The sequence below is a fragment of the Halichoerus grypus genome, chromosome 6 (genome assembly GCF_964656455.1).
Source record: "Halichoerus grypus chromosome 6, mHalGry1.hap1.1, whole genome shotgun sequence".
Lineage (NCBI taxonomy): Eukaryota > Metazoa > Chordata > Mammalia > Carnivora > Phocidae > Halichoerus > Halichoerus grypus.
Window position 1 is genome coordinate 45,971,332 of NC_135717.1, and position 14,629 is coordinate 45,985,960.

General features: G+C 42.6%; 1 protein-coding gene across 1 annotated transcript in view; it reads right to left on the bottom strand.

The window, feature by feature from the left end:
• Window positions 1-9,711: 9,711 nt before the first annotated feature.
• The window catches only part of IL2RA (interleukin 2 receptor subunit alpha), a 53,882-nt gene continuing 48,964 nt past the window's right edge, over window positions 9,712-14,629 (bottom strand). Inside the window, exon 8 of the mRNA XM_036090064.2 lies at window positions 9,712-11,520. Within this exon, the coding sequence (XP_035945957.1) occupies window positions 11,496-11,520 (25 nt within the window). The 3' untranslated portion in view covers window positions 9,712-11,495. The remainder of the gene's footprint in view (window positions 11,521-14,629) is intronic.

Sequence of the window (14,629 nt, forward strand, 5' to 3'; positions counted from 1 at the left end):
CAAGATTGCTTTGACTATTCGGGGTCTTATGTGGTTCCATACAAATTTTGGGATTGTTTGTTCTAGCTCCATGAAAAAATGCTCTTGGGAGTGCCTGGGTGGCTCAGTCGGTTAAGCATCCAACTCTTGATTTCAGCTCAGGTCATGATCTCGGGTCATGAGATCGAGCCCCGTGTTGGGCTCCATGCTGGGTGCATGGAGCCTGCTTAGGGATTCTCTCTATCCCTTTCCTTCTGCTCCTCCCCTGGCGGTCTCTCTCTCTCTCTCTGTCTCTAAAAAAAGAAAAAAAAAAGAAAAATGCTCTTGGTATTTTGATAGAGATTGCATTAAATTAGCAGATTGCTTTGGTTAGGATAGACATTTTAACAGTACTTTTTCTTCCAATCCATAAGCATGGAATATTTTTTCATTTGTTTGTGTCATTTTCAATTTCTTTCATCAGTGTTTTATAGTTTTCAGAGTACAGGTCTTTCACCTCCTTGGTTAGGTTTATTCCTAGGTATTTTATTCTTTTTGGTGCATTGTAAATGAGACTGTTTTCTTAATTTCTCTTTCTGCTACTTTGTTATTAGTGTATAGGAATGCAACAGATTTTTTATATTGATTTTATATCCTGTGCCCTTACTGAATTCGTTTATCAGTGCTAGTAGTTTTTTGGTGGAGTCTTTAGGGTTTTCTATATATAATATCATGTCATATGCAAATAATGAAAGTTTTATTTCTTCTTTACCGATTTGGATGCCTTTTATTTCCTTTTTTTTTTTTTTTTTTTGGTCTGATTGCTGTGGTTAAGACTTCCAGTATTATGAAGAATAAAAGTGTTCAGAGTGGACATCCTTGTTTTGTTCCTGACCTTAGGGGAAAAGTTCTCAGTTTTTCACCACTGAGTATATGATGTTAGTTGTGGGTTTTTTATATATGGCCTTTATTATGTTGAGGTATGTTCCCTCTAAACTGACTTTTTTGAGTGTTTTTTCCCTGACTGGATGTTTACCTTGTCAAATGCTTTTTCTGTATCTATGGAGATGATCATATGTTTTTTATCCTTTTGTTGTTGTTGTTGATGTGATAAGTCACGCTGATGGCTTTGCAAACGTTGAACCACCTTGCATCCCAGGAATAAATCCCACTTGATCATGGTGAATGATATATATATATTTGATGAATGATACTTTTAATGTATGGTTGGATTCAGTTTGCTAATATATGTCGAGGACTTTTGCATCCCAAAAATATTGGCCTGTATTTCTCTTTTTTCTGTAGTGTTTTTATCTGGTTTTGGTATCAGGGTAATGCTGGCCTCATAGAATGAATTTGGAAGCTTTCCTTCCTCTTCTATTTTTGGAATAGCTTGAGAATAGGTATTAACTCTTCTTTAATGTTTGGTAGAATTTACCTGTGAAGCCATCTGGTCCTGGGCTTTTGTTTATTGGGGATATTTTTTTTTTTAAAGATTTTATTTATTTATTTGACAGAGAGAGAGAAACAGCAAGAGAGGGAACACAAGCAGGGGGAGTGGGAGAGGGAGAAGCAGACTTCCTGCCGAGCAGGGAGCTGGATACGGGGCTCGACCCCAGGACCCTGGGATCATGACCTGAGCCTAAGGCAGACACTTAACGACTGAGCCTCCCAGGCACCCCTATTGGGGATTTTTTGATTACTGATTCAGTTTCATCACTGATCATTGGTGTGTTCAAATTTTCTATTTCTTCCTGATTCAGTTTAGGGAGGTTATGTTTTTAGGAATTTATCTATTTCTTCTAGGTTGTCCAATTTGTTGACATATAATTTTTTATAATATTCTCTTATAATCCTTTGTATTTCTGTGGTGTCAGTTCTTATTTCTCTTCTTTCATTTCTGATTTTGTTTATTTGAGTTCTCACTCTTCCTCGCTCCCCCCCCTCTTTTTTTTATGAGTCTGGCTAAAGGTTTACCAATTTTGTTGATATTTTCAAAAACCAGCTCTTCTAACCAATCTGTTCTATTTTATTTTTAGTTTCAATTTCATTTATATCTGCTCCAATCTTTATTATTTCCTTCTTTCTTCTGGTTTTGGGTTTTGTTTGTCCTTTAGGTGTAAGGTTGGTTTGTGTATTTGAGATTTTTCTTGCTTCTCGAGATGGGCCTGTATTGCTATAAATTTCCCTCTTAGAACAGCTTTTGCTGCATCCCAAAGATTTTGGACCATTGTGCTTTCATTTTCATTTGTCTCTGTGTATTTTTTTATTTCCTTTTTGATTTCTTGGTCGACCCATTCATTGTTTAGTAGCATGTTATTTAACCTCCATGTATTTGTGTTCTTTCCAGATTTGTGTGTGTGTGTGTGTGTACATGTGCATGTGTGGTTGATTTCTAGTTTCATAGCATTGTGGTCAGAAAAGGTGTATTGTATGACTTTAATCTTTTTTAATTTGTTGAGGCTTGTTTTGTGGCCTAACACATGATCTATTCTGGACACTTGAAACGAATGTGTATTCTGCTGTTTTAGGAGGGAGTGTTCTAAATATACCTGTTAGATCCATCTGGTTCAATGTGTTATTCAAAACCACTGTTTCCTTGTTAATTTTCTGTTTGGATGATCTATCCATTGATGTAAGTAGAGTGTTAAAGTCCCCTGCTATTACTGTATTAGTATCAATTACTTCCTTTATGTTTGTTATTAGCTGTTTTATGTATTCAGGTGCTCCCATGTTGGGTGCATAAATATTTATAATTGTTATATCTTCTTATTGGACTGTTCCCTTTATAATTATATAGTGTCCCTCTTTGTCTCTTGTTATAGTCTTTGTTTTGAAGTCTATTTTGTCCAATGTAAGTGTTGGTACCCCAGGATTCTTTTCACTTCTGTTTGCATGATAAATGCTTTTCCATCCCTTCACTTTCAATTTGCATGTGTTTTTAGGTCTGAAAAATAGTCTCTTGTAGGCGGCATATAGATGGGTCTTGCTTCTTTATCCATTCCATCACCCTATGTCTTTTGATGGGAACATATAGTCCGTGTACATTCAAAGTTATATTGTTAGATGTGTATTTATTACCATTCTGATATGCTTGTTTTAAGTTTGTTTTTGTAGTTCTTTGCTGTTCCTTTCTTCTCTTGCTCTTTTCTCTCATGATTTGTTGGCTTTCTGATATCCTTGGATTCCTTTCTCTTTATTTTTTGCATATCTATTATTGGTTTTTGATTCATGATTACTGTTAGGTTTATATACCACATCTTATGCATATAGCAGTCTATAAACAGTTGGTTGCTTAAGTTTAAACCCATTCTAAAAGCACTAAATTTTTACTTCGCCACCCTCCACATTTTAGATATATGGTGTCATACTTTACATGCTTTTATTTTGTGAATCTTTTGACTGATTTTTATAGATACACTTAATTTTACTGCTTTTGTGCCACCTACTTTTCTTACTCCTGCTATGGTCTTTCCTTAACACTCAGAGAATCCCCTTTAACATTTCTTGTGAGGCTGGTTTAGTGGTGATGTATTTCTTTAACTTTTGTTTGTCTGGGAAACTCTTTTATCTCCCTTCTATTCTGAATGGTGGCTTTAGTGAATGGAGTATTCTTAGTTTCAGTGGGTTTTTGTTTGTTTGTTTGTTTTCTTTTTTCTTTCAGCACTTTGAATATATCATGCCACTTTCTTCTGGCCTGCAAAGTTTCTGTTGAGAAATCTGCTGATAGCCTTATGGGGTTTTCTTTGTATGTAACTGTTTTCTTTTCTCTTGCTGCTTTTAATATTCTCTATTTATCAACTACTTTTTGTCATTTTAAATACTATGTGTCCTAGTGTGGACCTCATTGGGTGGATTTTGTTGGGGGCTCTCTGTGCTTCCTGGATCTGGATTTCTGTTTCCTTCCCCAGATTTGGGATTTTTTTTTTTTAGCTGTTATTTCTTCAAATAAATTATCTGGCTTCTTTTCTCTCTCTTCTCTTTCTGGGATGCTTATAATGTGAATGTTTTTATACTTGATGGTGTTGCTGAGTTCCCTTAATCTATTTTAATTTATTATTGTTATTTTTTCTTTTTCCTGTTCAGCTTTATGGCTTTCCATTACTTTTTCCTTCAGGTTGTTGATCCTTTCTTCTGCTTCCTCTAGTACTATTTATTCCCTCTAGTGTATTTTTAATTTCAGTTACCGTGTTTTTCATCTCTGATTGGTTCTTTTTTATCTCTTTGTTAAGGGTCTCACTGAAGTCCTCCACTCTTTTCTCAAGTCTAGTGAGTATCTTTATGACCATTACTTTAAATTCTCTATCAAACATATTACTTATCTGTGTTTCATTTAGCTCTTTTGCTGTGATTTTGTCCTGTTCTTTCATTTGGGACTTATTTTCCTATCTCCTCATTTTGTATAACCCTTTGTGTCTGTTTCTGTTAGAAAGTCAGCTACATCTCCTGCTCTTGAAAGTAGTGGCCTTATGAAGAAGAGGTCCTTTAATGTCCTGTAGTGCAATGTCCCTCGTTCCCCAGAACCTGGAACTTCAGGGGTGTCTCCTATGTGTGTTGTATGCACCCTACTATTGTGGCTGAGCCACATTTGCCTTCAGTCCAGTTGTCTACAATGGCTTTCTTTTCTTTTTGTGAGCAGGGTTTGGGCCCTGTGTTGTTAGTGGGCCAGTCTGGGGCTACCCTGGGCTTGAGTTTAGTCAGACCAGTCATTTGCCAGAGCTGCGGTGGCACAGAGCTGCCGGGCATTCTCCCTGTGCTGTCTCCTGAGAAGCTTTCCTTGGTGGGTGGGGCTTGTAGTCAGACCAGATGTCTTCCCCCAGCCCACTGCTGGGGCTGCAGTTGGATTGGTGGGTGTGGGTGTCTTCCCCTCTCCCTGGGGCAGGGATCACTTTGGAGTGATGCTGGCCTCTGTCGGGGATGCCTGCACACTGCCAGGCTCGTGGTGCCACTTTGGATGGACTCTTTCCAAGGGTGTGTTGGAGGGGGCGGATCCACCGAAAAACGTGGAGGGGGGGCACATGGCACCAGCAAGGTCCTCACAGGTCTAGTCCGCTATGGAAGGGCCCTGCAGCTGTGCAGGAAAATCCTGCCCAGGCTGGGATGGAGGGGGTGGGTTTGCAGAAGAATGTGGGGGTGGGGCATGCTTTTGGCAAGCCAAGTGGACAGTGTTTGCACTGTGCTGTTTCCCCAGGTGTCCCTGGTATCTAGGTTGCCGGGGGGGGGGGGGTGGCAGGGGATGGAAATGGCACCCTCCAGCTCTTTTGTTCTTGGAAAAGTCTCCCAAAGATTCCTGCCTTTCTAGCACTTCCTCTGAGATTAGTAAATAAATCTCCTTCTCATATACCCCAGGCATTTTTCAAATTGCTGCTTCTATGCTGTCTTAGCGGGGCTGTTGGTTGTGCTGTCTCGTTAAGGGGCCCCCAAACCCTGACAAACACTTGCACTTCTCTCGTGTTCTTAGAAGTTGGATAAACTTAATCACAGCTTTTGGGACAACAGGTGTCTTACCTGGCCAGATGACACCCAAAAGCTCACTGTAGTATCTGGGTCTTGAATTTTCTGTGGGTTTGCTGCCCATCCTCTCCCTCACAGATGCTCCAACAAAGCCCACAGGGTGTCCTGCAGCAGGGGCAACTTTTACATGTTAACATTATATCATCCATGTAATGGACCCGTTTCACTGATGTGGGAAAAGAGAACAGGGACAGGTCCCCCATACTATCCTGTGACACATGGTTGGGCTGTGCAGATAGCCTTGGGGGGTGGTGCTGGAAAGGTTTATTATTATCCCTCCCACGTGAAGGCAAATTGATCTCATCTATTAGAAACCTGTCAGAGTCTTTTCCACGAATCTCCTTGAAGATGAAGCACTTTTGCAGGAACGCTTTTTGCCAAAGCATCAGATAAAACAGTAACTGTCTGCAAATGACAAAAGACTTACAAATGGCCATGGTTATAGATCTGATGAGAGTTCATTATAATGCAATTGACCAGGGGATTTGGTTATTTCTCTGACATACATTTAAAAATTATGACGGGGCGCCTGGGTGGCTCAGTCGTTAAGCGGCTGCCTTCGGCTCAGGTCATGATCTCAGAGTCCTGGGATCGAATCCCACATCAGGCTCCCTGCTCAGTGGGAAGCCTGCTTCTCCCTCTCCCACTCCCCCTGCTTGTGTTCCTGCTCTCGCTGTCTCTGTCAAATAAATAAATAAAATAAAATAAAAAAATCTTTAAAAATTATGATGATACCATTATACTAGGACATTCCAGAGTTTGGGCAATTTCATACAAATATACCCTAAAGAAAGTTTAGCATTGTTTCTTACTTGACAATGCTTTCCATGAAATTTAACATGTAACAAAAGTTACAAAGTTGTAAACAACTTAGCTTTTTTAATAGGGGAGACTTAGTTTCTTGAGTAATCAAAGAGCTGATAAAGACAAAAATGACAAAACACAGAATCTTTGTTTTCCAGGCAGATTACATCAAAGGTAAAGAAAAGCCTTTGTTTACAATTTCTTATTAAGAGCAAACCAATCATCTAAGAAAACTTTCTCCCTTTAACACAAAGAAAAGTAAATTCTAATTTTGTACCAGTGTACTTTTGATAGTAAAACTGTTTTCTTTTTAACTTATGTAAGTCTATTTGAATCATAGTTCGATTACATATAAAATTCCTTTTTCAATATTTCTTTTCCACAGACCTTCTCCAACTTTCTCTATCTATTCAGCGTTCATTCCCAGTCTGTAGCTGTGACTCAGGTCCCCACTTCCATGGCTAAAGCTTTTTATTGTTATTTGTAATCTTTCAGAGGCTGTGGACTGGGTTCTGGGGAAGGGAGCTCCTACAGCAAGCAGTATTTTAAATAGCCTCCCTCCCCCGCCCCCCCTTTATTTTCTTCAGTCTCTGTGAGCAATGATTTGTTTATCTCTTGGGCTGTTTACGTTTCAAAGACACGATAAGATTTACAACATCAAGGGAAAGAGAAAGAATGCAAGTTTGTCCCCTATGAGTTTTGGGATCATTGCAATTTAAAAGGTTCTTTCCTATTACTGGTCAGAAGGCAGGGCACATTTTATCCATTTTCTCATCAGTTACCATAATATCCTTCTCTTCATTCTTATCATGTTCTCAGAGATGCCATCTCTTAACTCCTACTCAGGCTTTGTCACAAATGCCTGGATCTTAATCCAAAGCATCTGGAGCCCTCCTAGCTTTTTACACAGGGTATGCTAAGACCTCTTGTTTTTTTGTTTTTTTTTTTTAAAGTAGGCTCCACACCCATCTGGGAGCCCAATGCAGGGCTTGAACTCACAACCCTGAGATCAAGACCTGAGCTGAAATCAAGAGTTGATCGCTTAACCGACTGAGCCACCCAGGGGCCCCTAAGACCTCTAACTTACCATCCTGCCCTCCCACCTTGTCTGCCAGCTCTGAAGCCTGCAGACTGGTGGACACCAGCACGTCCTCCCCTGATAGCTGTAGCTTGCTGACTCGAGCTTCAGCCTGGAGGGGGGCGTCGGTGGCCCGCAGAGCTGCCTGAGGCAGAGGCCAGCCCACTGCGTGGCCTTGCTTCCCTTCCCTGCCGAGGAGAACTGTGTGCACTTCCTCAAACAAGCCCCTTGGAGCAGCTGGTGTTTTCAGGGTGTCCTGTACTCATGCAACAGGCCACAAGCATCTGACATGTGGGCCACCCCTGCCCACACAGAGGTCACCGGCTAACCCAGGATTTCCCTGCCATGACCTCATTCCCAGGGCCCATTTCTCCAGTTCCCTGGCTGGCCCACCCGTTGCTGGTTTGCAGCCTCCTCTGGAGCTTCTCCAGGGAAATCTGAAACCAGCGTCTGTTGGAGGAGGGCAGGGAGGGACTGAAGAAAAAGGCAGGCCACTCTAGGGTTGGTAGGTGGCAGTTTTAATAAGCAAGGGAATTTACATACAAGACTTGGCTGGGGGGGGGGGGTGCAGCAAGGCAAGTGGATCCCCACACCCACCCACCCACTGCATCTTAAAAGTTTAGAAAGAAGCCTTAACTATGTCAGTCATGTATATCGTGCAGATGTTCTCGACACATCCCTATCTCAAGGCTGTGTCCTTGGAGCAGCCTCTGGGATCAGGGAAAGGCATGCGGAACCCACATTCCAAGGACAGAGGAGGGGGTGAGGAGCCTCCAATCACTTGGGTCGGGCTCACACGTCAACTGGCGATCACCTCTTCTTGATGACCGCACCCAACCCCTACTCAACACTTCCGCTCCAATCCCATTCCAGTCCTCATGCTGCAGCTCAGGTACCGAGTCCCCATTTTGCTTGGACAGCCTAGCACTTTGTCAGTGGAAGACCCTCAAAAAAGCCTTTCTGCATCCTTAAAAACTCCCAGATGCCAGTGCTACAAATCTGTTTGTCCACATTTTTCTCTCCTGCTCCCATGATGGAGCTTTGATAACAGTATGACTGATGTGAAAATTTAGGCTCTCCCTTAATAGAATAATACTGGCTGGAAGCAAAGGCACAAAGGAAAGTGTGGCTGCTTCCCCTGCATCCATTCTCCCTTCTCTTGGTAATGACCTACTTTTCGTTTGGGTCTTACTCTTCTGTCCACTCCAAGCAGCCAATGAGGGAAGTTGGTTCTACTCTTGGTTCGAGAGGTGGGGTAGATGGCTCAGGCCTAAGGAAATAAGCATCGCCTTACATCCTGTGGCCACAGTGCAGACCATGAGGCCTCATTTGAACCACTGAGACCAGAGAAGCCTGTGGTGGTGCCTCTTTGCTTGCACACCTCAGGGGGGATAGATGGGGCAAGAGGGGCTGGAGTTGCATAATTCCCTTTCCCATGTGGGAGGATAGAGCAGGTCAGAGTTGGGTATTTCTGTTTTTTCTGGTTGCTTAAGTAAAACCCAAGGTAGTTAGGAAAATAGTTTCTCCTGAGGACAGGCCTTGGTAAGGCATTTCAAAAATGGTTCCTTTCTCCCTCCCCCTGTGAAAGCATGAGGTGCTTGTATGTTTAATGTTTTGAGGAACCACCAATCTGTTTTCCACAGTGTTCGCATCTGTTACATTTCCGCCAGCAATGTACAAGAATTCCTGTTTCTCCACATCCTTGCCCACATTTGTTACTCTCCTTTTTGCTGAAAGTCATCTTCCTGGGTATGAAGGGGTATCTCATTGTGTTTTGTTTTTTTTTTTATGATTTTATTTATTTATTTGACAGAGAGAGAGACACAGCGAGAGAGGGGACACAAGCAGGGGGAGTGGGAGAGGGAGAAGCAGGCTTCCCGCGGAGCAGGGAGCCCGATTTGGGGCTCGATCCCAGGACCCTCGGATCATGACCTGAGCCGAAGGCAGACGCTTAACCGTCTGAGCCACCCAGGCGCCCCTCATTATGGTTTTGATTTGCATTTCTGGAACGACCAATGATAACGTGTTTGTTAACTATTTGTCAGGACCTCTGTACATTATTAAAAAGTATTGAGGAGGGGCGCCTGGGTGGCTCAGTTGGTTGACCATCCGGCTCTTGATTTTCTTTCAGGTCATGATCTCAGGGTCGTGGGATCGAGCTCTGGCATTGGGCTCAATGCTGGGCATGGAGCCTGCTTAGGATTCTCTCTCTCTCCCTCTCCCTCTGCCCCTTCCCACCCCCACCCCCACCCCTGTGCTCTATATCTCTAAGGAAAAGAAAAAGAGTATTGAGAATCCCAAATTCATCTGTGTAGTTATAGCTAGTGATGCCACATTTAGACACTAAAACCAAGAAATTTAAAAAATATTATTTATTAGTTCTCTTACAAACAACAGTAATAAACTCATTACATGTTAACATCGGAGCAATGACATCATCACATATCATGTAGTTTCTGGAAAACTCCACCATACACTTAGAATGAGCATGAAAAAGGTAAATATCATCTTAATTATTATTTAAAATATTTGATCTCATACGTCTTCCCCACCCCCAACTCCAGAATGAGTCATGATAATTCAATTCAGTTTTACTCAAGATAAGTAAGACTAAAAACAAAAATTTTTTTTTTCTGGTCTGAGATTCCTCTCAACCCAGAAAACATGTACTTGGGGGCGTGGGGAACATGGACACTGGAATCTGGATTGTACTTGGTTAGTCATAGAAAGGGCAGAAGATAGTTCTTTAATCTGGATATGGACCTGCTGACGCCTGCCCATTTTAAAAATAATACTTTTCTGGCCTTTCAGAAATGAAAACTGGCTGGTTTTAACCTTTCATTAATCTCCTTAATCATGTGATTTTTGAGAGTGGGTGGGCATGGAGACCTAGAACCCAGTGGTTCTCAAAGTGTGGTCTCCAGACCACTCTCAGCAGCATCACCTGGAACTTGTTACACATGTAAATCCTCAGCTGGCCGGTACCTGCTGATTCAGAAACCCTGGAGATGCCCCCTCCGTGGCCGAACCAGGCCTCCAGGTGATTCTGATTTGCTAACCATGTTGCTAACAGTTTGAGGGCTACTAAGGGGTGACCTTTTCCATGTTACCTTCTGTCAGTGTGATCTCCCTCCCTGTGCCATACTTCCTTCTTCTTTCCTTCCATCCATAAACATTGAATGTATTGATCCCTTATCAGTGCTTTTATAACACTGATTCGGAAATGTAAGCATTCGCACGTGATGCGTCTGTGAACATCACATTCGTGCAGACCAAATTCAGAGCATCATTTATAGCAATCCCACAGAAACTAACTTGTAAGGGGGCGTGTTAGTAATGTACAGGTAGAGCTTTTTACTAGGTACAGTTCATTACCCGGGACTTAGTTTACCCTTCTTTTCCCAGCATACCTCTAGTAAAAATCCTTTTAAACGCTGAAGCTCTGTGATCCCCAGACGCTTGGCTGCCCTCTGTCAGTGTTACCCAAAGATTACTCTGCTATGGCTTCTGTTTAGAAGTTCAGACTGAAGGTTCAGTGAAAGGGGGCTAGTTTAGAGGACGGAGCTAAGGACAAAAAGATTCAGAGTTCTTAGAAAGCATTCATTAAGGAATGTGGCCAGGAGAATGGACTAATCAACCGAATCAATCAGAAGCTGGGGAAGGATCTCAGTCAATCACAGGATGGGGTCCAATTACATAGGGTAAGGAGTGTGTGTGTGTGTCTATTTACATTCCTGCTAGGGTTTTCCTTGGGATTTCTAAACTGGGACGTTAGGATGGAATTAACATGAAGCCACTGTTCTTTATACCATATATGGTGTGGACAGAGTCCCATGCTATTCAAGCTTGAATGACCATGTCGACATGAAAGTAAGACCTACAGTTCTGGCGGTTCTTTCCTGTTCTTCCAGTGACCTTGGACCTGCTGCTGAGAAGCAGGTCGAGTTCACTCATTGATACTACAGAACTGGTTTTTTCATGAGGTTGCAGTTGGTTGGTGTGTCAGCGTGGGACTTCAGAGTTTTCCAAAACCGAAGAGATCACGGGAGATGCCTCTTGGGTGAGTGTTCGACTTCTTTGATTTTGCTTGTGCTTTATGACTTCTGTGAGCTGTTCTTGGCTTCTTACCACTCCTGGTTTTCTAGATTGTTCTTCTCCTCTTCCTCCTGTAGTGATACAGCTAAGTCACAGTCATAGGTGTAATACTGCACCAAGAAAAAAAATGTGATCCCCACCCTAAACCGATGTGCCTAGAGCCTTCCACATAAACCCCCACTGACCTGCTAACTTAAAATTCCACCCCTGGATCCTGTTACCTTCCCACAGGCTGAAATCTGACCCCAAGGCCTCTCGGTGCCTCCAGAGGCCCAGACTGGCTGCCCCGTGGTTCCTCCAGCAGGATGATGCAATCACTGTGCAGTGAGTAGGTCTTCCATTTCCTTGTCAGCTCCAGGGCTGGGTGGTTACGGGTGTGGAGCCTGCGTGGATCTCAAGACTGCAGGATGGGTTCTGCTTTGGGGCTGATCCCCCAAGGGGTGTCCTGCTGTTTGCATTTATTTCATCCAGAGGCTAAGGAGTCCCCCTGTCATACTCGAAAATCTGGGGTCATCCCTGCTCCATCCATCTTCCTTAACCCTTAGTGCCAATCAGCTGGAAAATCCTGCTAATTTGACCCCCTTTATGTATTTCTTGATTCTTGTCCTCCTTTTTAATGTGTGCCCACTGACCTAGCTCATGCTCACCGTGTCTCTCCAAATATTCTGTCATAACTGCCACCATGATTCCTCGGTCCCTTAATCTAGCCTCTGTTGTAGCCAGACTGTCCGAAGGGCCAGTGCTACCATTTGTCCCTGGGTCAAGCTTCTGTGGCTCTCTGTTGCCCTCAGTATAGGGTCCGAGCCCCTCTGTCTGACCTGTGGATCTGATGGTCAGTGTCCATCCCTACAGCACTGCTGTCACCGCTGCCCGTGCACCTCACAAGCTGATGTTCAGAACTGCCTGACTTCTCCGGACATTGTCCTTACCTTACCTCTCCCCTTGCTCCCCCCCTCCCCACTTAGCAGCCATCTCCCGTCTTCCTTTATCCGGCCAGAGGCCCCGTCAACTCTTGTTGGCACCCCCATGTAGGATTAAGTGTCCTTCCTTTTTGCTCCTATAACACCTCAATCTTGGGCTTTAAAAATTTGTATTTGCACTCTCTATTTTTGGCCTCTTCTCCTCCATGGGTCTGTAAGCTCCTCAGAGCAGGGGCCATTTGCATTCATCTTTGGGTCCCTAGCAAGTGCTTGGCACATAGCAGATATTCTTGTGACAGTGTTTTGTTTTTTTTTTTTAATTGAGATACGATTGACATGTAACATTGTGTAAGTTTGTGGTATACAACATGTTTATATATTTTTTACTATATTGTATTACTGTATTGCAACATGATTACCACCATAGCGTTAGCGAACACCTCCATCGAGTCACATAATTATCATTTCTTTTTTGTGGGGAGAACATTTAAGATCTAGTCTCTTAGCAACTTTGAAGTATATAATATGGTATTGTTGACTATAATCACTATGCTGTGCATTAGATCTCCAGAAATTATTCATTTTCTAATTGCGAGCCTGTGCCCTTTGCCCAACATCTGTATAGGAGATATTCTATAAATTTTTTTGAATTATGTGGAGGACAGTAGGTGCAGAGAAGGGATAATAATAGTAGCGGTGCTAAGTGATTTTCATGAATTGAAAGCTCCTAGTTTCTAGCCAGCACTGTACTATAAGAACTTTCTGATGATGGTAATGTTTTGTATCTGTGTTGTCCAATAAGGTAGCTGTATGAGGCTACTGAACACCTGACATGTGGCTAGTGTAGCTGATGAACTGAATTTTTTATTTTATTTCATTTATTTAAGTTTAGACTAAAATATCCACCATGTGGCCAGTGGCTACCGCGCTGGACGCTATAGTCCTAGACCTTCCCCAGCCCTTACTGAGTCCACAGGAATATCTCATCACTTCCTGCCTTGCTCAGAGCTCCCGTGGGGCAGGGCTGTAAGAATGGTGTGCTCGTAAATGATTAACAACCAGCTTTCTGAAAAAGTTGGCCTATTTCCATGGTGTAAGTACTCCCACCACGCCCAGTTTCGAGCTACCAACGTGACATAAGTGAACACAGAATTGGGAAGAGGTATGCAGCAGCAGACCATCATATTGCAATTCCTCGATACAGATACAATAGATTTAAATAACCCTGAGAACAAAGAAAGTAGTAAGATAATTAGAAAGTGGCTACTTTTGAGTATTTATTAACTTTGTTTTTAATATAACCTATGTAACTATGTTTACATATTGAATTTTTGATAATGGCTGTGCTTAAAAACAGTTCACAAAATTCATGAAAATTCAGCTTTTGGTTGTCAGGAGCCAGGGGAAGCCAACAGCTGTTGTTTATCACTGGCTCCTAATAATTGGTCCAAAAAAAAAAAATCAAATGTAGGATTTCTGTGTGGCCACAAGAGGGCACCACCAGATGAAATTAGATTCTAGGAAGGCTTTTCTCCCTAGCTAGACCGGGTGGCAGAAAGCTCAGTTTGAGGAATGAATGTGTGTCTCCTGAAAGACCGTAATTCTGGGAGAGCTTCTGGGAACTCATCTAGTTTCAGGCTATTCGTTATGTCACAGCATAAATTCCAAACGTTTACCACTCCCAAATACCTTTGTCCCTTTGTGTCTGAAGGCTTTTAATCTTGAAGCTACCAAGTGAAAATTTCCTTGAAGGGTATTAAGTCTTGTCAGCGCAGGGAGGGGAGGACCGACCACGTGTTGGGTTCCCACAATGTACTGAGTACCTGACCCACTTCATCTCACATAATCCCAAAATAACGCCTCAGGAAGCAGCTCATACGGTAGAGAAGTTGGTAGACTGTCAGGTATTTACATGAGCAATTCCTAATACAATAACCCTAGGGGGCTTATCCTCTGCATCACAATAATTGGCACTTTTTAATCCACATGAGGGAAATCAGGAGTATTTGTGGGCCCGATGACCAATAGAACAATAAAAGACATCTGATGTTTTTTCTCTGTCTGGGCTAATTATAGGATCTAAGTGCTCTGGGTTTTGGGGGATGAATCTGTGTGTTCTCAGGGTCTTCCTGGGGAGTTTAAATCAAGGTGGGTTAAATGGCACATTTGTGGGATGTCCTGGATAGTCAGGACAGTGACATAGGAGGTCTGTAGTCTACTGTCTAAAGGGAGGGAGAAGCTGGCCTTTCTGTGTGTGTGT